This window comes from Coregonus clupeaformis, unplaced genomic scaffold (assembly GCF_020615455.1).
Source record: "Coregonus clupeaformis isolate EN_2021a unplaced genomic scaffold, ASM2061545v1 scaf0419, whole genome shotgun sequence".
Lineage (NCBI taxonomy): Eukaryota > Metazoa > Chordata > Actinopteri > Salmoniformes > Salmonidae > Coregonus > Coregonus clupeaformis.
The window spans coordinates 1-22970 of NW_025533874.1; the positions used below are offsets into that span (position 1 = coordinate 1).

General features: G+C 45.7%; 1 protein-coding gene across 6 annotated transcripts in view; it reads left to right on the plus strand.

Annotated features, from left to right (window-relative positions):
- Window positions 1-12321: 12321 nt before the first annotated feature.
- The window catches only part of LOC121543489 (fasciculation and elongation protein zeta-2-like), a 31629-nt gene continuing 20980 nt past the window's right edge, over window positions 12322-22970 (plus strand). For 2 of the 6 annotated variants that reach the window (XR_006658653.1, XM_041853372.2), the window contains exons 1-6: window positions 12326-13143; window positions 17024-17132; window positions 17331-17447; window positions 17796-17931; window positions 18061-18332; window positions 18682-18762. Coding sequence is in view for 5 of the 6 variants with exons in the window: in XM_041853372.2 (XP_041709306.1) it covers window positions 12836-13143; window positions 17024-17132; window positions 17331-17447; window positions 17796-17931; window positions 18061-18332; window positions 18682-18762 (1023 nt within the window). In the remaining variant the exon portion in view is untranslated. Of the gene's footprint in view, window positions 13144-17023; window positions 17133-17330; window positions 17448-17795; window positions 17932-18060; window positions 18333-18681; window positions 18763-22970 lie in introns of all 6 variants that reach the window. The other 4 variants (XM_041853371.2, XM_041853370.2, XM_041853374.2 and 1 more) reach the window with 4 other exon arrangements.

The window sequence follows — 22970 nt, forward strand, 5'->3', positions numbered from 1 at the left end:
ATATCCAGGTGCTCTTTTGTGAACTTCAGACGTGCAGCAATGTTTTTTTTGGACAGCAGTGGCTTCTTCCATGGTGTCCTCCCATGAACACCATTCTTGTTTAGTGTTTTACGTATCGTAGACTCGTCAACAGAGATGTTAGCATGTTCCAGAGATTTTCTGTAAGTCTTTAGCTGACACTATCCTCATTGAGCATTCTGCGCTGTCCTCTTGCAGTCATCTTATAATAATAATAATAATAATAATAATATGCCATTTAGCAGACGCTTTTATCCAAAGCGACTTAGTCATGCGTGCATACATTTTTTTTTTGTGTATGGGTGGTCCCGGGGATCGAACCCACTACCTTGGCGTTACAAGCGCCGTGCTCTACCAGCTGAGCTACAGAGGACCACATCTTTGCAGGACGACAACCCCTAGGGAGAGTAGCAACAGTGCTGAACTTTCTCCATTTATAGACAATTTGTCTTACCGTGGACTGATGAACATCAAGGCTTTTAAAGATACAATTGTCACCCTTTCTAGCTTTATGCAAGTCAACAATTCTTAATATTAGGTCTTCTGAGATCTTTTTTGTTCGAGGCATGGTTCACATCAGGCAATGCTTCTTGTGAATAGCAAACTCAAATTTTGTGAGTGTTTTTTTTATAGGGCAGGGCAGCTCTAACCAACATCTCCAATCTCGTCTCATTGATTGGACTCCAGGTTAGCTGACTCCTGACTCCAATTAGCTTTTGGAGAAGTCATTAGCCTAGGGGTTCACATACTTTTTCCAACCTATACTGTGAATGTTTAAATGATGTATTCAATATAGACAAGAAAAATACAATACTTTGTGTTATTAGTTTAAGCGCACTGTTTGTCTATTGTTGTGACTTAGATCGGATCACATTTTATGACCAATTTATGCAGAAATCCAGGTAATTCTAAAGGGTTCACATACTTTTTCTTGCCACTGTACACAGTTTGCGTCCTTCTACACCACGGCGGTCAGGGACATATTTTAGGACTTTCCAGAGGGCCCGCAACACATCAACCTACTGAGTTTTCTGGCTTTTCATGGCACTTACTGTAAGCATAAAAATAGAAGAAAATAAATTAATGATTGGCATAATGTGGGCATGCAGGACATGACAGAACAGTAACGCACAGTAAAATATATTTAACAGTCAGAATCGACTAAAAGTCGTAGCAAAGGCATGTTTGCTCCTCTGTCCCTTCATATTGAAGTGGCACATTAATTCATTGGTCATCAATCTGAAACATTCAAAACCAGACAGAAGTTGGATAATGACCATTTTTAACTAATCTCTAAATGGTAAAGTTTTGCTTAATCCTAATACATGTTGTGATATTCAAACAACCTTTTATAAACACACACTCCATAATCCTGAGGACATTGTCCCTGACAGAGGTTCCCCCAATTGAGGACAGCTTGGCAGTCAGGGCCGTCACCAGAGTTTCATAACATTCGGGACTCAGTCCTGAAGACCAGGGGCTGAGGGGTTTGTGGGTTTGAGAAAAAACGAGCCTTTTCTAAAATCATTTCCTGCAATTCTACGTCAGTTTACATGACTGGAGACGTTACAATAATATTTTTTTATACCACACAAATGATGAAAATGACAAGCTACTCTGACATTTACATACTGAGATCAATAAATTGAACGACCATGTCTTAACATTTACATTTTACATTTACATTTAGCAGACGCTCTTATCCAGAGCGACTTACAGGAGCAATTAGGGTTAAGTGCCTTGCTTAAATGCAGCCAATAGCATAGCCCAATGAAAATAGTTGATACACAGATCTTACGCCTACAATATGAGGAGGAAATTATAGTCCATCAACTTTTCAGTGGCACTCACCTATTCAAACAGATTTTCCCGCAAATGTATTTTGAAATATTGCGAAATACCTACTAGCTGCTGCCTGCTGTTCATTGACAGCCACAACTCAACAATCAGCTCTTTTATATTTGCCGCGCGGGATGCCCAATTGCGGGATTCCTGATTCAAAGCACTTGACAGTCGACCATTAGGGTCAGGTTTCGTTTGGGAAGTTACAGCACCAGTCACGATGATCATGCAGGAGACCCATAGGGAGCAAGTCACCTTCTATATTATTGAGTCCCCTGATTTCCCTGTTGTGTTGGGTCTTCCCTGGCTCGCACTACACAACCCCACCTTTTCATGGCCGCAGAGGGTTCTCACGGGGTGGTCACGAGAGTGTCAGGGTAGGTGTCTAGCTGTTTCCATTGGTGCAACCGCAGTGGAAAGTCCAGACACTACCTCCACCGTGCGCATTCCCCCTGAGTACCTCGATTTGGCGCACGCGTTCTCCAAAATGCAGGCGACCAAATTACCACCCCATCGGGCGGGGGATTGCGCGATAAACCTCCCGGTAGACGCTGTGCCTCCCAGGAGTTATGTATATCCCCTGTCGCAGGCTGAAACAGAGGATATGGAGACATACGTCTCAGAGTCCCTGCGCCAGGAGTTCATACGTCCCTCCACTTCGCCCGCCTCCTCAAGTTTCTTTTTCGTGAAGAAGAAAGACGGAGGTCTGCGCCATTGCATTGATTACCGGGCACTTAATCAAACTACCATTCGCTATAGCTACCCTCTACCCCTCATCTCCTCTGTTATTGAATCAATGCATGGGGCGCGCTTCTTCACGAAATTAGATCTCCGATGTGCGTACAACCTGGTGTTTGTTCGGGAAGGGAACGAGTGGAAGACAGCATTCAGTACAACCACGGGGCATTATGAATACGTGGTGATGCCGTACGGGTTGATGAATGCTCCATCAGTCTTTCAGTCCTTTGTGAACTAGGTGTTTCGGGTCATGCTGGGTCGCGGTGTGGTTGTCTACATCTATGACATTCTTGTGTATTCCGCTACGCGCACCGAGCATGTGTCCCTGGTACGCAAAGTGCTGGGCTGACTGTTGGAGAATGCCAAGGCAGAAAAGTGTCTGTTCTTCCAACCTCGGATACCACATCACCACCTCAGGTGTGGAGATGGAGGGAGACCGCATTTCAGCCATGTGTAATTGGCCGACTCCAACCACGGTTAAGGAGGCTTTGCCAACTACTATCAGAAGTTTATCCTGGTCTTTGGCAAGGTCGCTGCTCCTATTACCTCCCTGTTGAAGGGTAGGCTGTCCCGGCTCCGCCCATCTGCTGAGGCTGACAGGGCCTTCAGTAACCTGAGGGCTCTGTTCACCTCAGCTCCGGTACTGGCCCATCCCGATCCATCACTACCATTCGTAGTGGAGGTGGATGCGTCCGAGGTAGGGTTAGGCGCTGTCCTGTCCCAACACTCAGGCACGCCACCCAAGCTCCGCCCCTGTGCCTTTTTCTCAAAGAAGCTCAGCCCGGCGGAGCAGAACTACGACGTTGGTGATCGGGAGCCGTTGGCTGTTGTCCGAGCTTTGACCGTGTGGAGTCATTTGCTCAAAGGGGTGAAACACCCTTACCTCGTCTGGACGGACCACCATAACCTGGAGTACATCCGGTCAGCGAGGAGACTGAACCCTTGCCAGGCCAGGTGGGACTTGTTCTTCACCCGGTTTGATTTCATGCTATCATACAGACCAGGCACAAAGAACGTGAAGGCAGACGCACTGTCACGGCTGTACGACACAGAGGAGAGGCCCATAGATAACACCCCCATACTCCCGGGCTCCTGCATTGTGGCACCGGTAGTGTGAGCGGTGGACGCGGACATAGAGCGGGCGTTATGCACAGAGCCATCTTCACCTTAGTGCCCAGCTGGGCCGCGGAATGTGCCGTCTCTTGTCCGTGATTGTCTTATCTATTGGGCACACATGTCCCCCTCCTCTGGTCACCCAGGAATCGGCCTCTGGTCACCCAGGAATCGGCCGTACAATGCGCTGCCTGACCGGGAAGTACTGGTGGCCTACCTTGGCTAAGGACGTGAGGGTATACAGTGGGGAGAACAAGTATTTGATACACTGCCGATTTTGCAGGTTTTCCTACTTACAAAGCATGTAGAGGACTGTCATTTTTATCATAGGTACACTTCAACTGTGAGAGACGGAATCTAAAACAAAAATCCAGAAAATCACATTGTATGATTTTTAAGTAATTAGTTTGCATTTTATTGCATTACATAATTATTTGATACATCAGAAAAGCAGAACTTAATATTTGGTACAGAAACCTTTGTTTGCAATTACAGAGATCATACATTTCCTGTAGGTCTTAACCAGGTTTGCACACACTGCAGCAGGGATTTTGGCCCACTCCTCCATACAGACCTTCTCCAGATCCTTCAGGTTTCGGGGCTGTCGCTGGGCAATACGGACTTTCAGCTCCCTCCAAAGATTTTCTATTGGGTTCAGGTCTGGAGACTGGCTAGGCCACTCCAGGACCTTGAGATGCTTCTTACGGAGCCAATCCTTAGTTGCCCTGGCTGTGTGTTTCATGTCGTTGTCATGCTGGAAGACCCAGCCACGACCCATCTTCAATGCTCTTACTGAGGGAAGGAGGTTGTTGGCCAAGATCTCGCGATACATGGCCCCATCCATCCTCCCCTCAATACGGTGCAGTCGTCATGTCCCCTTTGCAGAAAAGCATCCCCAAAGAATGATGTTTCCACCTCCATGCTTCACGGTTGGGATGGTGTTCTTGGGGTTGTACTCATCCTTCTTCTTCCTCCAAACACGGCGAGTGGAGTTTAGACCAAAAAGCTCTATTTTTGTCTCATCAGACCACATGACCTTCTCCCATTCCTCCTCTGGATCATCCAGATGACAGGCAAACTTCAGACAGGCCTGGACATGCGCTGGCTTGAGCAGGGGGACCTTGCGTGCGCTGCAGGATTTTAATCCATGACGGCGTAGTGTGTTACTAATGGTTTTCTTTGAGACTGTGGTCCCAGCTCTCTTCAGGTCATTGACCAGGTCCTGCCATGTAGTTCTGGGCTGATCCCTCACCTTCCTCATGATCATTGATGCCTCACGAGGTGAGATCTTGCATGGAGCCCCAGACCGAGGGTGATTGTCCGACATCTTGAACTTCTTCCATTTTCTAATCATTGCGCCAACAGTTGTTGCCTTCTCACCAAGCTGCTTGCCTATTGTCCTGTAGCCCATCCCAGCCTTGTGCAGGTCTACAATTTTATCCCTGATGTCCTTACACAGTTCTCTGGTCTTGGCCATTGTGGAGAGGTTGGAGTCTGTTTGATTGAGTGTATGGACAGGTGTCTTTTATACAGGTAACGAGTTCAAACAGGTGCAGTTAATACAGGTAATGAGTGGAGAACAGGAGGGCTTCTTAAAGAAAAACTAACAGGTCTGTGAGAGCCGGAATTCTTACTGGATGGTAGGTGATCAAATACTTATGTCATGCAATAAAATGCAAATGAATTACTTAAAAATCATACAATGTGATTTTCTGGATTTTGTTTTAGATTCCGTCTCTCACAGTTGAAGTGTACCTATGAAAAAAATTACAGACCTCTACATGCTTTGTAAGTAGGAAAACCTGCAAAATCGTCAGTGTATCAAACACTTGTTCTCCCCACTGTATACACCTGCTCTGAAAGGCCCCGGAGTCTGCAACAACACTAAGCAAGGGGCACCACCAAGCAAGCGGCACCATGAAGACCAAGGACCTCTCCAAACAGGTCAGGGACAAAGTTGCGGAGAAGTACAGATCAGGGTTGGGTTATAAAAAAATATCCGAAATCTCGAACATCCCACGGAGCACCATTAAATCCATTATTAAAAAATTGAAAGAATATGGCACCACAACAAACCTGCCAAGAGAGGGCCGCCCACCAAAACTCACAGACCAGGCAAGGACGGCATTAATCAGAGAGGCAACAAAGAGACCAAAGATAATCCTGAAGGAGCTGCAAAGCTCCACAGTGGAGATTGGAGTATCTGTCCATAGGACCACTTTAAGCCGTACACTCCACAGAGCTGGGCTTTACGGAAGAGTGGCCAGAAAAAAGCCATTGCTTACAGAAAAACATAAGCAAACACGTTTGGTGTTTGCCAAAAGGCATGTGGCAGACTCCCCAAACATATGTAAGAAGGTACTCTGGTCAGATGAGACTAAAATTGAGCTTTCTGGCCATCAAGGAAAACGCTATGTCTGGCGCAAACCCAACACCTCTCATCACCCCGAGAACACCATCCCCACAGTGAAGCATGGTGCTGGCAGCATCATGCTGTGGGGATGTTTTTCATCGGCAGGGACTGGGAAACTGGTTAGAATTGAAGGAATGATGGATGGCACTAAATACAGGGAAATTCTTGAGGGAAACCTGTTTAAGTCTTCCAGAGATTTGAGACTGGGACGAAGGTTCACCTTCCAGCAGGACAATGACCCTAAGCACACTGTTAAAGCAACACTCGAGTTGTTTAAGTGGAAACATTTAATTGTCTTGGAATGGCCTAGTCAAAGCCCAGACCTCAATCCAATTGAGTATCTGTGGTATGACTTTAAAATTGCTGTACACCAGTGAATATCCCGGCGATAAAAGTAACATAATGCTCAACATGGAACAATAACACACAAAGACATGGGGGAGCAGATGGAATAATTATACAGAGACTGATGAGGGGATATGTACCAGGTGTGTGTGCAAACAAGACACAACCAATGGAATGATGAAAAAAGGAGCGGCAGTGGCTAGAAGGCCGGTGACGACGAACGCCGAAGCCTGCCCGAACAAGGAAATGAGGCAGCTTTGGAGGGAGTCGTGACAGTACCCCCCCTTTGACGCGCAGCTCCAGCAGCGTGCCAACACCGGCCCCGGGGACGGCCAGGAGGACACGGAGCAGGGCGATCCGGATGGCGACGGTGGAAGTCCCGCAACAGGGAGGGATCGAGGACATCCTTCACCGGGACCTAGCACCGCTCCTCCGGACCGTACCCCTCCCACTCCACAAGGTACTAAAGACCCCCCGCCCGACGCCTCGAATCCAGGATGGAACGGACGGAGTACGCCGGGGCCCCCTCAATGTCCAGAGGGACCTCCTGCATCTCAGACTCCTGGAGATGACCAGCCACCACCAGACTGAGGAGAGACACGTGAAACGAGGGGTTAATACAGTAATCAGGAGGGAGTAGCAACCTATATGTAACCTTGTTCACTCTCCTCAGGACTTTGAACGGCCCCACAAACCGCGGGTACAGCTTCTGGCAGGGCAGGCAGAGGGGCAGGTTCCGGGTTGAGAGCCAGACCCGATCACCCGGTACAAAGACCGGGACCTCACTGCAGTGGTGGTCAGCGTTGGACTTCTGGCGACGCAAGGCGCGCTGGAGGTGGACGTGGGCGGCGTTCCATGTCTCCTCCAAATGCCGAAACCAGTCGTCCACCGCAGGAGCTTCGGTCTGGCTCTGATGCCACGGTGCCAGGACCGGCTGATACCCTAAAACACATTGAAATTGTGACATGTTAGTGGAGAGTTCTGGGCATATTCGGCCCATGGCAAGAACACCGACCACTCCCCCAGGCCGGTCCTGGCAGTAGGACCGCAGAAACCTACCCAGATCCTGATTCACCCGTTCCACATGCCCATTACATTCAGGGTGAAACCCAGAGGTCAGGCTGACCAAGACCCCCAGACGTTCCATGAACGGCTTCCAGACTCTAGACATAAACTGGGGACCCCGGTCAGACACTATGTCCTCTGGCACCCCGTAGTGCCGGAAGACATGAGTAAACAGGGCTTCCGCAGTTTGCAGGACCGTGGGGAGACCGGGCAGAGGAAGGAGGCGACAAGCTTTAGAAAAGCGGTCCACAACGACCAGGATGGTGGTGTTACCCTGAGAGAGGCGAAGATCAGTTAGAAAATGGATCGATAAGTGGGACCATGGCCGTTGAGGAACTGGTAAGGGATGTAACTTACCTGCTGGAAGGTGCCTAGGTGCCTTACTTTGGGCGCACACTGAGCAGGAGGAGACATACACCCTCACGTCCTCAGCCAAGGTAGGCCACCAGTACTTCCCGGTAAGGCAGCGCACTGTCTTTCCGATGCCTGGGTGACCAGAGGAGGGGGACGTGTGTGCCCAATAGATAAGACGATCACGGACACTAGACGGCACGTACCGAAGCCCAGCTGGGCACTGAGGTGGAGATGGTTCTGTGTGTAACGCCCGCTCTATGTCTGCGTCCACCGCCCACACCACTGGCGCCACAATGCAGGAGGCCGGGAGTATGGGGGTGTTATCAATGGGCCTCTCCTCTGTGTCGTACAGCCATGACAGTGAATCTGCCTTCACGTTCTTAGTGCCTGGTATATAGGACAGCGTGAAATCAAACCGGGTGAAGAACAAGGCCCACCTGGCCTGCCGAGGGTTCGGCCTCCTCGCTGCCCGGATATTCTCCAGGTTACGGTGGTCAGTCCAGACGAGGATAGGGTGTTTAGCCCCCTCGAGGCAGTTCCTCCATGCTGTCAGGCCTCTGACAAAAGCCAACAGCTCCCGATCACCAACGTCATAGTTCTGCTCCTCCGGGCTGTGTTTCTCAGAGAAGAAGGCACAGGGGTGGATCTTGAGTGGTGTGCCCGAAAGTTGGGATAGGACAGCGCCTACCCCTACTGTCAAAGTCGCGTCAATTCAAATCTGGTATCAGGAATAAAAGAGGTCAACACGACTTCTAAGATTTACTAGTTATTTTAATTAATGCAAAAACCTTCAATGGTAAATATGATGTTTCGTATATACGGGCTCTCTGAGATGCCTCGCAGGACACTCCAGAGAACTAACAACATTGTTTTAGAAACAATACCCAAATACTCTGACAGAGAAAGTTTCCCACTTCTCTGCTGGCCAATTAGAGTAGAGGACTGAGTGTGGTTTAAACTTACTCAGCCAATCCATTGATTCAGGGGTTGGTCTCATCTCCTCGGCGCCATTTGTTGCACACTTCAGCCAGGCACAAGATTATCATAACAACCTATCATAGTGAGAAGAGCCAGCTCCCTTAGACATCATTCCTACGTCCAAGGAAGGCTCACAGATCACAAAGAACTAGTATAGTCTAGCATTTGGAGGCAAATCCTTATCTCCCTTTACCCCCTAAAACAGCTCTTCACATCAATCACAGCCTTGCCAGGTGTCACAGCCTACATTAGCCCAGTCAAGAATGCATTCTTTCTAAGTTAGTCATCCCATCAATTTAGGAGAATAATAAATCCCCAATACTACCTCGGACGCATCCACCTCCACTACGAATGGCAATGAGGGATCGGGATGGGCCAGTACTGGGGCTGAGGTGAACAGAGCCCTCAGGGTACTGAAAGCCCTGTTAGCCTCACTAGACCAGCGGAGCCTGGATGGCCCACCTTTCAACAGAGAGGTGATGGAGGCTGCGACCTTGCCAAAGCTCCAGATAAACCTCTGATAGTAATTGGCAAACCCAATGAAGCGCTGCACCTCCTTAACCGTGGTTGGAGTCGCCAATTACGCACAGTTGAAATGCGGTCTCCCTCCATCTCCACACATGAGGTGTGATGTGGTTTCCGAGGAAGGAGACGGATTGTTGGAAGAACAGACATTTTTCTGCCTTGTCATGCAGGTCATGCTCCAACAGTCGCCCAAGCACTCTGCGAACCAGGGACACATGCTTGGCGCACGTAGCAGAATACACCAGGATGTCGTTGTCACGACATCGGCCGAGGCTGCCTCCGCTCCTTGTTCGGGCAGGCTTCGGCATTCGTCGTCACCGGCTTACTAACCACTGCCGCCCCAATCATCATCACATTTGTCTTGCCAATCACACACACCTGGTTCTAATCCCCTCATTAGTCCGTGTATAAGTGTTCCCTCTGCCCCCTTGTCCTTGTGGGTGATTGTTAGTTGTGAGAGTAGTATAGCTCGGTGAAGCTACTCGTACATTTTGTTGCCAGGTTAGATTTTCCCCTGTGCCTATGTATTATTTGATTCTACCGTTACAGTGTATTTGCCAGGGATGAGTGTTTCCCCTGTGCCTGTTTCGTTGATCCCTATTTGAGCGCATTTGTGTGTCAACAAAGGAATAAACTCTGTATTGGTGATTACCCTCCTGCGCCTGACTCCTTTCATCACACTCATCACAGTCATCGATGTAGACCACCACACCGCGACCAAGCATGTCCCGAAACACCTCGTTCACAAAGGACTGGAAGACTGATGGAGCATTCATCAACACATACGGCATCACCAGGTATTCATTATGCCCCGTGGTGGTGCTACATGCTGTCTTCCATTCGTCCCCTTCCCGGACACCCACCAGGTTGTACGCATTCCTGAGATCTAATTTCGTGAAGAAGCGCGCCCCATGCATTGATTCGATCACAGAGGAAATGAGGGGTAGAGGATAACTATAGCGAATTTTAATTTTATTAAGTGCACGGTAATCAATGCAAGGGCGCAGACCCCCGTCTTTCTTCTTCACAAAAAATAAACTTGAGGAGGCGGGTGAAGTGGAGGGACGTACGAACCCCTGAAGCAGGGACTCGGAGACGTATGTTTCCATAGCCTCCGTTTCGGCCTGCGACAGAGATTTACATGACTCCTGGGTGGCACAGCGTCTAACAAGAGGTTTATCGCGCAATCCCCCGAGCGATGGGCTGGTAATTTGGTCGCCTGCATTTTGGAAAATGCGTCATACTTTGCAAGCCACTGTATATGCATACTGGGGTATAATGTCCAGCTTGAGGCCAATGAAGCTATGGCCTTTGCTCTGGGCTCATTCAACCAAAAATATAATGAGTATTTCTACAAAGTTCTTAACTTCAAGTACAAACTGCTTCAGGTGAGCTCGCCCGTGTTTCCCCTAAAATTGGGAGTGTATGCTGAGCACACACTTTTTGGTTGTATTGTTATAGAAATTGTGTAAGGTTCTGCTGTTTGTGTTTTCCATTGGTAATGCTGTAATGATAATGGTTGTCAGGGATAGCTGTAGCCTACTGTATGTTGTTGTCTAATGTATGATTGTTACTGAACCAATGAACTTTTTCTTGCCATTAATACAGATTGTGATTGGAAAGGAATTAATCTTGAATGCACGGATCAATTGCAAAAAGGGAGAGGTGCAAAAAGATAGTCCCACTGGCACTGATAAGGCAATGGTAAAAACTAAGGTAAAGTGTTTATCACTGCAAAGATTACTCAGTTATAATAGCACCAGACTAACACAGTAATAGCATATAGGACAACATAAATAACAATAGGTAACACTTTACTTGACACCCAGCATTATAACACGTTATGACACGGTCGTAACCATGTCATAATATGTCATAACTTGTCATAACCTGTCATAATATGGTCATAACACTGTCATGACACATATATTTAGACCTGTTGTGACATATATTGTGTTATTTTATGGCTGGTTATGACACCTACATAAGAGTGTCAAAACCCACAAAACCTACCACAGTAGTTATTTTATGGCTGCTTATGACACCTACATAAGAGTGTCAAAACCCACAAGACAAAACTTTCCATTTACATTTTACATTTGAATCATATAGCCTACTTGTCAACATTATGTTTCTGTTATATACAATTTTCTGAAATTGACCATATTCAATTATTATTGTAATTGCGCACAAATTGATGTCAGACATGCACCTTCCCCAATGCTCTGTTGCTGATGACTGGGATGAATGCAGGAGCAGATTTCAGAAGCAGGACAAGAAACACTCTTTTTGACTGATGACTGACATAAGGGCATGTACGTGATAGGCCTATATGATTATGATGGTCATAATGATTCTTGACAGTGTCATAAAGTGTATTTTCTTAGTCCAAGTAAAGTGACATCGGATGGTCATAATGTTTCATGGCAGTGTCATAAAGTGTATTTTCTACAAGTTATTTAAAATATGATGAAAAAAAACATGACTGTAAAGAATTCCTTAAAACAACAACAAAGGACTTAAGAAACACATTTTTAAACGAAAGGAAACTTCTTGGCAGGGAAAAAATACATTTGAATAAATGTGGGTTTTAACACTCTTATGTAGGTGTCATAACCAGACATAAAATAAAGAAATATGTCACAACATGTGTAAATATATGGGTCATGACAGTGTTATGACCATATTATGACAGGTTTATGACTTTCATAAAGTGTTATGAAGCTGGGTGTCAAGGAAAGTGTTACCTAACAATAGGTAATTAGTATGAAATAATTATGTTTTCGTGCATAACATGTGTTGTGCAGTTGAACATTCTGTCATTCTTTCTAAGGAAACCTATTGCTTCTGTTTCAGATGTTGGGGTGCCGCTTTGTAGTGTTGCTATACAAGAGCAAAATGATGTTGGCCCAGAATGTTTGCAAACCAATGTAAAATGAGTCTTTGAAGCATCAAAATGTCTAGTCATTCTCTGGTGACTGGTCTGAATTTGATTGTAGCCTAGCTAAGCTACTATTATTGTGTAAATTTCATTCAATTCCATAGTTTGGGTCTTGGGACTACAAATTATACTTTGTTTAGTCTCCATCTTTGTGAATACATTTGGTTAGGTTTTTGTGTCAAAGGGTCATTTTGTGAGAGGGAACCCCTGGTTCCAATTTCCTTTGTCCTTAGTGTTCAGTGATTGCAGATCTGTAAATCCCAGAAAGGTGTAAGCAATAAGGCGTATGCTCCCCGAATGTCGTTATATTACCATATTGCTTGCACCTATCCCGTTTTTATAGCTCTGCAAAAACCAAGTGGTTAGGACCTTGGAGGTGGCGAAAAGCAGTTTTCGGACCGGTCCACAGAGACACAGCTCCCACCCTAGGATGCTATGTCCTGACATTCCATCGCCGCATACATCATTCATCAGAGGCACATAGGGTGTTTCGTGCGGCAGCCATGGCGGCGCCCGTTGCGCATTTCGATGATGAGTGGCACGATTTAAAGGAATTTGAGCCGGTTTCAGAGCAGGGGACTCGGATGGACCGAGTAAACTTGGTTGTCGAGCATGTGACAGGCGATCTGAAGGTCCTTCCAGAGCTCAACAACAGCTTTTCTGTCGAAGTAGGCAGCTTCAAGTCCATGGAAGATCTGGTGAACGATTTCGACGAGAAATTGACAGTGTGTTTCCGAAATTTCAACATAAAAAATGAGAACATTGCCCATGTAAACATTATCACCGAGGATACAGCATTGAGGAACGACGAGTGAGTATGCGAAGTTAGTTTGTAACAAGACCGTTCTTCCCTTGCAACATACTATCACATTTCAATGTCTCGCTCTGCATAATTGCGTTCCACTCAAACATGCTGTCACGTGTATTGATGGTTTATGCAAGCTGCCGACACATTGTATCAGATAGGCTTATATCATATTTACACCTATTCGAGAATATTGCTATAGTCTAACAGTAATGCTACATTAATTTCACTAGAAGTTTACGTTTATAATTATGCTTTTTCATGCATTATTGTTGCTATGCACATACTGTCAGTTGTGCTGATGACTTGTCAATAAGCAACGTTATCAATGGTCATGTGACTGCTCCATCAAGCTAGATCTCAGAGCTCACATAATCTCAGTTGACAACATGTCAGTGCATTGTGTCCCAAATATGCCTAACAAAGACATCCCACTAAACTCTAGATTAAAATGTTGACCCAAAAACCCTTCCCTGGAGTTCAGAATAAATAGGACAATTCACATTTATCCCCTCCGAAAAGATGAAAGATTTGGCTCATGTCTTGGGTAGAGATAGTTGATCCCACTGATCTGTTTGTGGTTAATATATAGTTAGTATTAGGCAATGCTGTTTATAAATGATACATTAGTTATTAATGTCTCACCCTTCCCCTTTTCACTATTACATTTACATTTACGTCATTTAGCAGACGCTCTTATACAGAGCGACTTACAAATTGGTGCATTCACCTTATAGCCAGTGGGATAACCACTTTACGATGTGTTTTTTTTATTTACATTTTTACTTTTTTCTTATTTCATAATATTTTTTTCTTTTTTTTTTTTTTTTGGGGGGGGGGGTAAGGGAGGGGTAGAATGATTACTTTATCCTATCCCAGGTATTCCTTAAAGAGGTGGGGTTTCAAATGTCTCCGGAAGGTGGTGAGTGACTCCGCTGTCCTGGCGTCGTGAGGGAGCTTGTTCCACCATTGGGGTGCCAGAGCAGCGAACAGTTTTGACTGGGCTGAGCGGGAACTATGCTTCCGCAGAGGAAGGGGAGCCAGCAGGCCAGAGGTGGATGAACGCAATGCCCTCGTTTGGGTGTAGGGACTGATCAGAGCCTGAAGGTACGGAGGTGCCGTTCCCCTCACAGCTCCATAGGCAAGCACCATGGTCTTGTAACATATGCGAGCTTCAACTGGAAGCCAGTGGAGTGTGCGGAGGAGGGGGGTGACGTGAGAGTACTTGGGAAGGTTGAACACCAGACGGGCTGCGGCATTCTGGATGAGTTGTAGGGGTTTAATGGCACAGGCAGGGAGCCCAGCCAACAGCGAGTTGCAGTAATCCAGACGGGAGATGACAAGTGCCTGGATTAGGACCTGTGCCGCTTCCTGTGTAAGGCAGGGTCGTACTCTCCGAATGTTGTAGAGCATGAACCTACAGGATCGGGACACCGCCTTGATGTTAGCGGAGAACGACAGGGTGTTGTCCAGGGTCACGCCAAGGCTCTTCGCACTCTGGGAGGAGGACACAACGGAGTTGTCAACCGTGATGGCGAGATCATGAAACATGCAGTCCTTCCCCGGGAGGAAGAGCAGCTCCGTCTTGCCAAGGTTCAGCTTGAGGTGGTGATCCGTCATCCATACTGATATGTCTGCCAGACATGCAGAGATGCGATTCGCCACCTGGTTATCAGAAGGGGGAAAGGAGAAGATTAGTTGTGTGTCGTCAGCGTAGCAATGATAGGAGAGGCCATGTGAGGATATGACAGAGCCAAGTGACTTGGTGTGTAGCGAGAATAGGAGAGGGCCTAGAACTGAGCCCTGGGGGACACCAGTGGTGAGAGCACGTGGTGCGGAGACAGCTTCTCGCCACGCCACTTGGTAGGAGCGACCGGTCAGGTAGGACGCAATCCAAGAGTGAGCCGCGCCGGAGATGCCCAGCTCGGAGAGGGTGGAGAGGAGGATCTGATGGTTCACAGTATCAAAGGCAGCAGACAGGTCTAGAAGGACAAGAGCAGAGGAGAGAGAGTTAGCTTTAGCAGTGCGGAGAGCCTCCGTGACACAGAGAAGAGCAGTCTCAGTTGAATGACCAGTCTTGAAACCTGACTGGTTTGGATCAAGAAGGTCATTCTGAGAGAGATAGCAAGAGAGTTGGCTAAAGACGGCACGCTCAATAGTTTTGGAGAGAAAAGAAAGAAGGGATACTGGTCTGTAGTTGTTGACATCAGAGGGATCGAGTGTTGGTTTTTTGAGAAGGGGTGCAACTCTCGCTCTCTTGAAGACGGAAGGGACATAGCCAGCGGTCAAGGATGAGTTGATCAGCGAGGTGAGGTAGGGGAGAAGGTCACCGGAGATGGTCTGGAGAAGAGAGGAGGGGATAGGGTCAAGCGGGCAGGTTGTTGGGCGTCCTGCAGTCACAAATCGCAAGATTTTATCTGGAGAGAGAGGGGAGAAAGAAGTCAAAGCATAGGGTAGGGCAGTGTGAGCAGGACCAGCAGTGTCATTTGACTTAACAAACGAGGATCGGATGTCGTCAACCTTCTTTTCAAAGTGGTTGACGAAGTCAGGTAGCTTAGTGGGTGGCAGGTAGCTTAGTGGGTAAGAGCGTTGTGCCAGTAACCGAAAGGTCGCTGGTTCTAATCCCCGAGCCGACTAGGTGAAAAAATCTGTCGATGTGCCCTTGAGCAAGGCACTTAACCCTAATTGCTCCTGTAAGTCGCTCTGGATAAGAGCGTCTGCTAAATGACGTAAATGTAAATGTAAATACATGTCATCCACAGAGAGGGAGGGGGGATTCAGCAGGGAGGAGAATGTGGCAAAGAGCTTCCTAGGGTTAGAGGCAGATGCTTGGAATTTAGCGTGGTAGAAAGTGGCCTTAGCAGCAGAAACAGATGAAGAAAATGTAGAGAGGAGGGAGTGAAAAGATGCCAGGTCCGCAGGGAGTCTAGTTTTCTTCCATTTCCGCTCAGCTGCCCGGAGCTCTGTTCTGTGAGCTCGCAATGAGTCATCAATCCACGGAGCTGGAGGGGAGGACCGAGCCGGCCGGGAGGATAGGGGACATAGAGAGTCAAAGGATGCAGAAAGGGAGGAGAGGAGGGTTGAGGAGGCAGAATCAGGAGATTGGAGGGAGAAGGATTGAGCAGAGGGAAGAGATGATAGGATGGAAGAGGAGAGAGTAGCGGGAGAGAGAGAGCGAAGGTTGCGACGGCGCATTACCATCTGTGTAGGGGCAGAGTGAGTAGTGTTGGAGGAGAGCGAGAGAGAAAAGGATACAAAGTAGTGGTCGGAGACATGGAGGGGAGTTGCAGTGAGATTAGTAGAAGAACAGCATCTAGTAAAGATGAGGTCAAGCGTATTGCCTGCCTTGTGAGTAGGTGGGGACGGTGAGAGGGTGAGGTCAAAAGAGGAGAGGAGTGGATAGAAGGAGGCAGAGAGAAATGAGTCAAATGTAGACGTAGGGAGGTTGAAATCACCCAGAACTGTGAGGGGTGAGCCATCCTCAGGAAAGGAACTTATCAAGGCGTCAAGCTCATTGATGAACTCTCCAAGGGGATTTATTCATAATACTGTCTTAAAGCAGTGCGGCTGTAGCATTATCAACAGTCCAAACATATTGCACAGCTGGTGGATTAGTCCTCATTACATCTTTCTGCATCCAATTTATGTTTTTGATCGAAAATGTACAGTATCATCTGGGTAAATCTTTTGTAAGATGTTTGTGACCTTTGTGGCATCTGTCCCTTAGTAACCAATATTTGGCTACATGCACAGTGCATTGTCATTATGACAAATATAACCACTGTTGACCATTATTAGAAGTTAGCTATCACTTCTGTACATGCGCTTTGGTCCTACAGGTAGTGGAGTTCACTTGTTTGTGTCTCTCATCTCATTTCCTCCACAGGATCTGGAATGCTCTCGCAGATAATTATGGTAATGTCATGGCAGTGGACTGGAAACAGTCTCGAACGCACTCCCTCCATCTCCCCACTCTAAAACTTGAAGACAAACCAGTGAGTCAAGTTCTTGCTTCATAGAGGGTTCTTTCTTTGCCCCTTTCCTTTCATCCCCCACTCTCTCTCTCTCTTTTTCTCTCTTTCTCCCTCTATCCCTACCTTCCTGTCCAATCTGTTTATGGCCCCAATCTAAAATTCAGAATCCATTGTGCCAGGATTTAGTTTTGATTAAATCCCCTCCCCCTGACCTGTCAGAGGGTGGATGATGTAACACTGGAGCTGTCTGACGATGAGGAGCTGAGGGAACAGATGGACATGCACACCATCATCGTCTCCTGCCTCAACGACGAACCCCTCTTCACCGCAGAACAGGTAGGGCTACCCACCAATTTACCAACCTACCAACCCACAGCTCTGCCTGGAATAGACCAAGACTGACCTGCACTTTATCAACGCTAGAATACAGTGGAGCAGAGCTGGGAATGGGGCTTGTGCCTGTTGCTTGAATGTGCTTCACATAGACAGATGACAGGTGGACTGAGCCTGTGTTTGTGTGTTAACCAGAGTTGGGGTCTATTCTATCGAAATGTCCAGTAAATTCAGGAATAGAATTTCATTCCAAGGAATGGAATTGCACTACATGGAGAAATGTCCAATGCAACAGACAGGAATAGAAATGGAATTGATCCCAAATGTTTGGTGTTACCTTGTGTATTGTAGGTTATTGAGGAGATCGAGGAGATGATGCAGGACTCTCCTGACCTGGAGGCAGAGCAGAACCACCCCTCTCAGTCAGACCTCTCCATGCTCTTTCTGGACATCCAGCTCTCCAGCACAAATCACAGCTATGAAGAGCGTGAGTATATCTCTGTCAGTTAGGTGTGTGTGTGTGTGTAAATGGTGTGAGGGAGAGAGAGCGGTAGGTTGAAAGTGGGTTTGCATTGTTATGCTACATTTCTCTCTGTGTGTGTGTGTGTGTGTGCAGGAGAGAGGACCCTGTGTGTAGCAGAGCTGAATGAGCTGCTAGAGGAGGTAGAGATAGCCATCAGACGTTACAGTGAGGATCTGATTCAACACCTGGCCCTAAGGGACGAGCTGGACTTTGAAAAAGAGGTGAAGAACAGCTTCATCTCTATCCTGATAGATGTGCAGAACAGACAGAAGGAACACAGGGAATTACTGAAGAAAAAAAAAAAACTCAAGAGTGGTGCCGGGGCCCCGCAGGGCCGACCAGAGAGAACACAAGCACTAGGATCAGTGAGTGACACCATGCTGTGCGTGCACACACACACACACACACGCACACACACAAACACACACAATGCCTGCTGATGCCACTGCTTTATAGCATTACTTACATTCAGAGTGGACAGTTTTAGTAACCTTTTAAATGTATTCAAACCTTATACAACTTATTTCTTGCTTGTACAGATGTCTCCACTTACCTTATTACTTCCCTCTTTTTACAAACTCAGTTACTGGTTTATTGTTTTGGGGATATTGACCTTTTAAACCTTGCACATGGTTCCTTCTCTCTTTATCTGCTTGTTTCCTGTTTCTGTGCCTCTTACTTCCCATTTCTCTGCTTCACTTCCTTCCTTTCTAGCGGTTCAGCATGGAGGGGCTCTCCTCTGCCATTCAAAATGGCTTCCGGCAAACTTTTGGGAGTAGTGGAAGTGAAAGACAGGTGCCTATATTTCTCTCTTTCTCTCTGTCTGTTGCCCTCTTCATTGGTGCTGTGTGTGTTTTTGTTGGTCAACTAGATGGTAATTGTACATGATGTACAATTGGTGGGACTTGCTTTAACTCATTAAAAGTATTTTTGTGGTAGTGGTAGAAGTTTAAAAAGTTTTACTTTACTATTTAAAGCAAAGTAGTTGCATATAGTCGAAGTTTAATGTAGTAAAATAATTGGTCTGATTACTTTGATAGACTACTATATCAACCATATTCATTTGGATTGTGGGGCAGTTAGATCACAAAAATGTCTCAACTACAGTTGTTGCGTGTGAAAACTAAAAGAAGAAAGACATAGAACAAAGCGATCTTCCGTTAGAAGATGGGAATAAAAAGCAGGATCATGTGGACAACACTCTTAGGAAAGCAAAGCAACTCTGAATCAATCATGCTGTGGGTTTCAGATAACTAGATGCACGATTTACATTTGTAAAACGTTCAGTGTGAATGAAGTTTGATTTTAGGTGAATGGTGATGTAATGATTAGAAAGTTGTAGGCTATTATTTTGGGAGAGAAATATGTAGTGATGACAACTCTTTAAAAGTAAGTTTGTGGTAGTTGAAGAACTACAGTGCCTTCAGAATGTATTCACACATTTGACTTTTTCCATATTTTGTTGTGTTACAGCCTGAATTTTAAATGGATTAAATTGAGATTTTGTGTCACCGGTCTACACACAATACTAGTTACTCCACAATACTAACCTAAATGACAGAGTGAAAAGAAGGAAGCCTGTACAGAATGCAAATATTCCAATAAGGCACTAAAGTAAAACTGCGAAAAATGTGGCAAAGAAATTAACTTTATGTCCTCAATACAAAGCGTTGTGTTTGGGGCAAATCCAACACAACACATAATTTTTAAGCATGGGGGTGGCTGCATCATGTTATGGGTGTGCTTGTCATCGGCAAGGACTGGGGAGTTTTTTAGGATAAAAAGAAATGGAACAGAGCTAAGCACAGGCAAAATCTGGTTCAGTGTGCTTTCCTACAAACACTGGGAAACAAATTCACCTTTCAGCAGGACAATAACCTAAAACACAAGGCCAAATCTATGCTGGAGTTGCTTACCAAGACGACATTGAATGTCCTGAGTGGCCTAGTTACAGTTTTGACTTAAATCGGCTTGAAAGTCAATGGCAAGACTTGAAAATGACTGTCTAGCAATGATCAACAACCAACTTGACAGAGCTTGAAGAATTTTTTAAGGAATAATGTGCAAATATTGTACAATCCAGGTGTGCAAAGCTCTTAGAGACTTAACCAGAAAGACTCACAGCTGTAATCGCTGCCAAAGTGGTTTCTAACATGTATTGACTCAGGGGTGTGAATACTTATTTATGTAAATTAGATATTTCTGTATTTCATTTTTTTTTAAATTGCTAACATTTCCAAAAACATGTTTTCACTTTGTTGTTATGGGGTATTGTGTGTAGATGGGTGAGGAAAACATATATTTAATCCATTTTGAATTCAGGCTGTAACACAACATAATGTGGAATAAGTCAAGGGGTATGAATACTTTCTGAAAGCACTGTATTAGGGCTGACCCCAGTTAGTCGACTGGTCGATTGTTTGGTCGATAGGCTGTTGGTCGACCCAAGATTATTTTTTGTCGAGCAGTGGCAAATATACACTACATGACCAAAAGTATGTGGACATCTGCTCGTCGAACATCTCATTCCAAAATCATGGGCATTAATATGGAGTTGGTCCCCCCTTTGCTGCTATAACAGCCTTTCCACTAGGGCTGGGCGTTATGGCCTAAAACACATATCTCAATTTTCTCAAACTTATGGGAGATTCACAATATATATCTCGAATATTTAAACGTTTTCTCTAAATAAGCTTTGTTGTACAATTAAAGGTAAAATACACTGCATTTAAAACAGTCAGCAATAATCTAATGAATTCAGAGCTTGTGAAATTATACCTAGGTTGAATATATGCCTTCAACAACCATAAGATCCACTAATAATGTAATTAATTTATGAAAATAGTTGTACATGCTTTTTTTTGCAAAAATCACTGATCTGGCTTTCAGGTCTGTCTATAAAAATGCCCTTTTTGTTACAAATTTGACCAGAACCATGCATAATGCACATTCACTAATAATGTAGCAGGCATTATAGAAAATGAACACCGGTCTCATAAACAATCTCTCAAGCACAAGCCCACGTGCTAGTAAGTAGAAAGCTAATATTTATATTTCATGTTTAGCCAACTTGCATCTAGGTATAATTTCACAAGCTCTGAATTCAGCTAACACGGCAAAACAGTTGAATTGTTACGAACACAACCTTCTGTCCGTCTCCAACTTTTTGAACAGATGTTGAAATAAAGTGTCCTATCTTATTTCTCAGAATGAGAATGAGTTGCCAGTTCCTTATACATTTGTTTTATGCTTATTGCACATTTATAAAACACAGACTAAACAGCTAGTATAACAATCTTTATTTGACAAAAATGCTGCTAGAGATACGTGGTACCGTAATGCGCGCGCGACAAACTGAGCATTAATTTTACAGAATGAATGTTCATTGGTACATCTGTTTTAGTAGTGTCTGCTCTGCTCGAAATTTGAGGAGGTTCGAAAGGTGAACTTCTCCTCTATTACAGTAAAATAATGTCTCCATGTATTTCAGTGTCCATATGACCGATTCTGTTGGACCAAACCTCAAATGCAAATAGCAAGTTGAAACCGTTTGTCAGAGAAGAAAAAGAGATATCTTCTTTGTTTTTGTAAGTGGTAGTGGGAGGGACTTGGGAGAAAGAGGCGAAGCGAGAGGTTTAACTCTCGCTAAAATCTGTCCAAAATAAGCCCAATGCGTTTCTATGTGCTTATTTTGAACCTAAGCTTGTCGCCTGCCTTCCCGCCTTTCAAACAATGACTCCCATTGTTAGGGCGGAGACATGAGCAACTTGTCATTATATACAGATCTCTGGTGTAAATGGGAAGGTGCACAGCACAGAAGGAGCGAACGAGACGAGACCAAAAAGACAACATGAGAACAAGCGGACATCAACGCTCATAAAAACGAAAAATACAAAAAACCTTGATTCTGCAATACAGGCATTTGGAATATCGCGCAAAAACATACATTCTAATTAATTCAATATATCGCTTAGCCCTACTTTCCACTAGATGTTGGAACATTGCTGCGGGGACTTGCTTCCATTCAGCCACAAGAGCATTCATGAGGTCGGGCACTGATGTTGGGCAGTTAGGCCTGGCTCACAGTCGGCATTCCAATTCCTCCCAAAGGTGTTCGATGGGGTTGAGGTCAGGGCTCTGTGCAGGCCAGTCAAGTTATTCCAAACCTATCTCGACTGACCATTTCTGTATGGACCTCGATTTGTGCACGTCATGCTGAAACAGGAAAGGGACATCCCCAAACTGTTGCCACAAAGTTGGAAGCACAGAATCATCTAGAATGTCATTGTATGCTGTAGTGTTAAGATTTCCCTTCACTGGAACTAAGGGGCCTAGCCCAAACCATGAAAAACAGCCCCAGACTATTATTCCTCCTCCACCACTTTACAGTTGGCACTATGCATTCGGCACGTAGTGTTCTCCTGGCATCAGTCAAACCCAGATTTGTCTGTCAAACTGCTAGACGGGGAAGCGTGATTCATCACTCCAGAGAATGCGTTTCCACTGCTCCAGAGTCCAATGGCGGCGAGCTTTACACCACTCCAGCCGACGCTTGGCATTGCGCATGGTGATCTTAAGGCTGCTCGGCCATGGAAACCCATTTCATGAAGCTGCCGACGAACAGTTCTTGTGCTGACATTGCTTCCAGAGGCAGTTTGGAACTTGGTAGTGAGTGTTGTAACCGAGGACAGACGTTTTTGTGTGGCCTACCACTTCGCGGCTGAGTCGTTGTTGCTCCTAGACGTTTCCACTTCACAATAACAGCACTTACAGTTGACTGGGGCAGCTCTAGCAAGGCAGAAATTTGACGAATTGACTTGTTGGAAAGGTGGCATCCTATGACGGTGCCACGTTGAAGGTCACTGAGCTCTTCATTCTACTGCCAATGTTTGTCTATGGAGATTGCATGGCTGTGTGCTAAATTTTATACACCTGTCAGCAACGGGTGTGGCTGAAATAGCTTAATCCACTAATTTGAAGGGGTGTCCGCAAAAATTATGGCA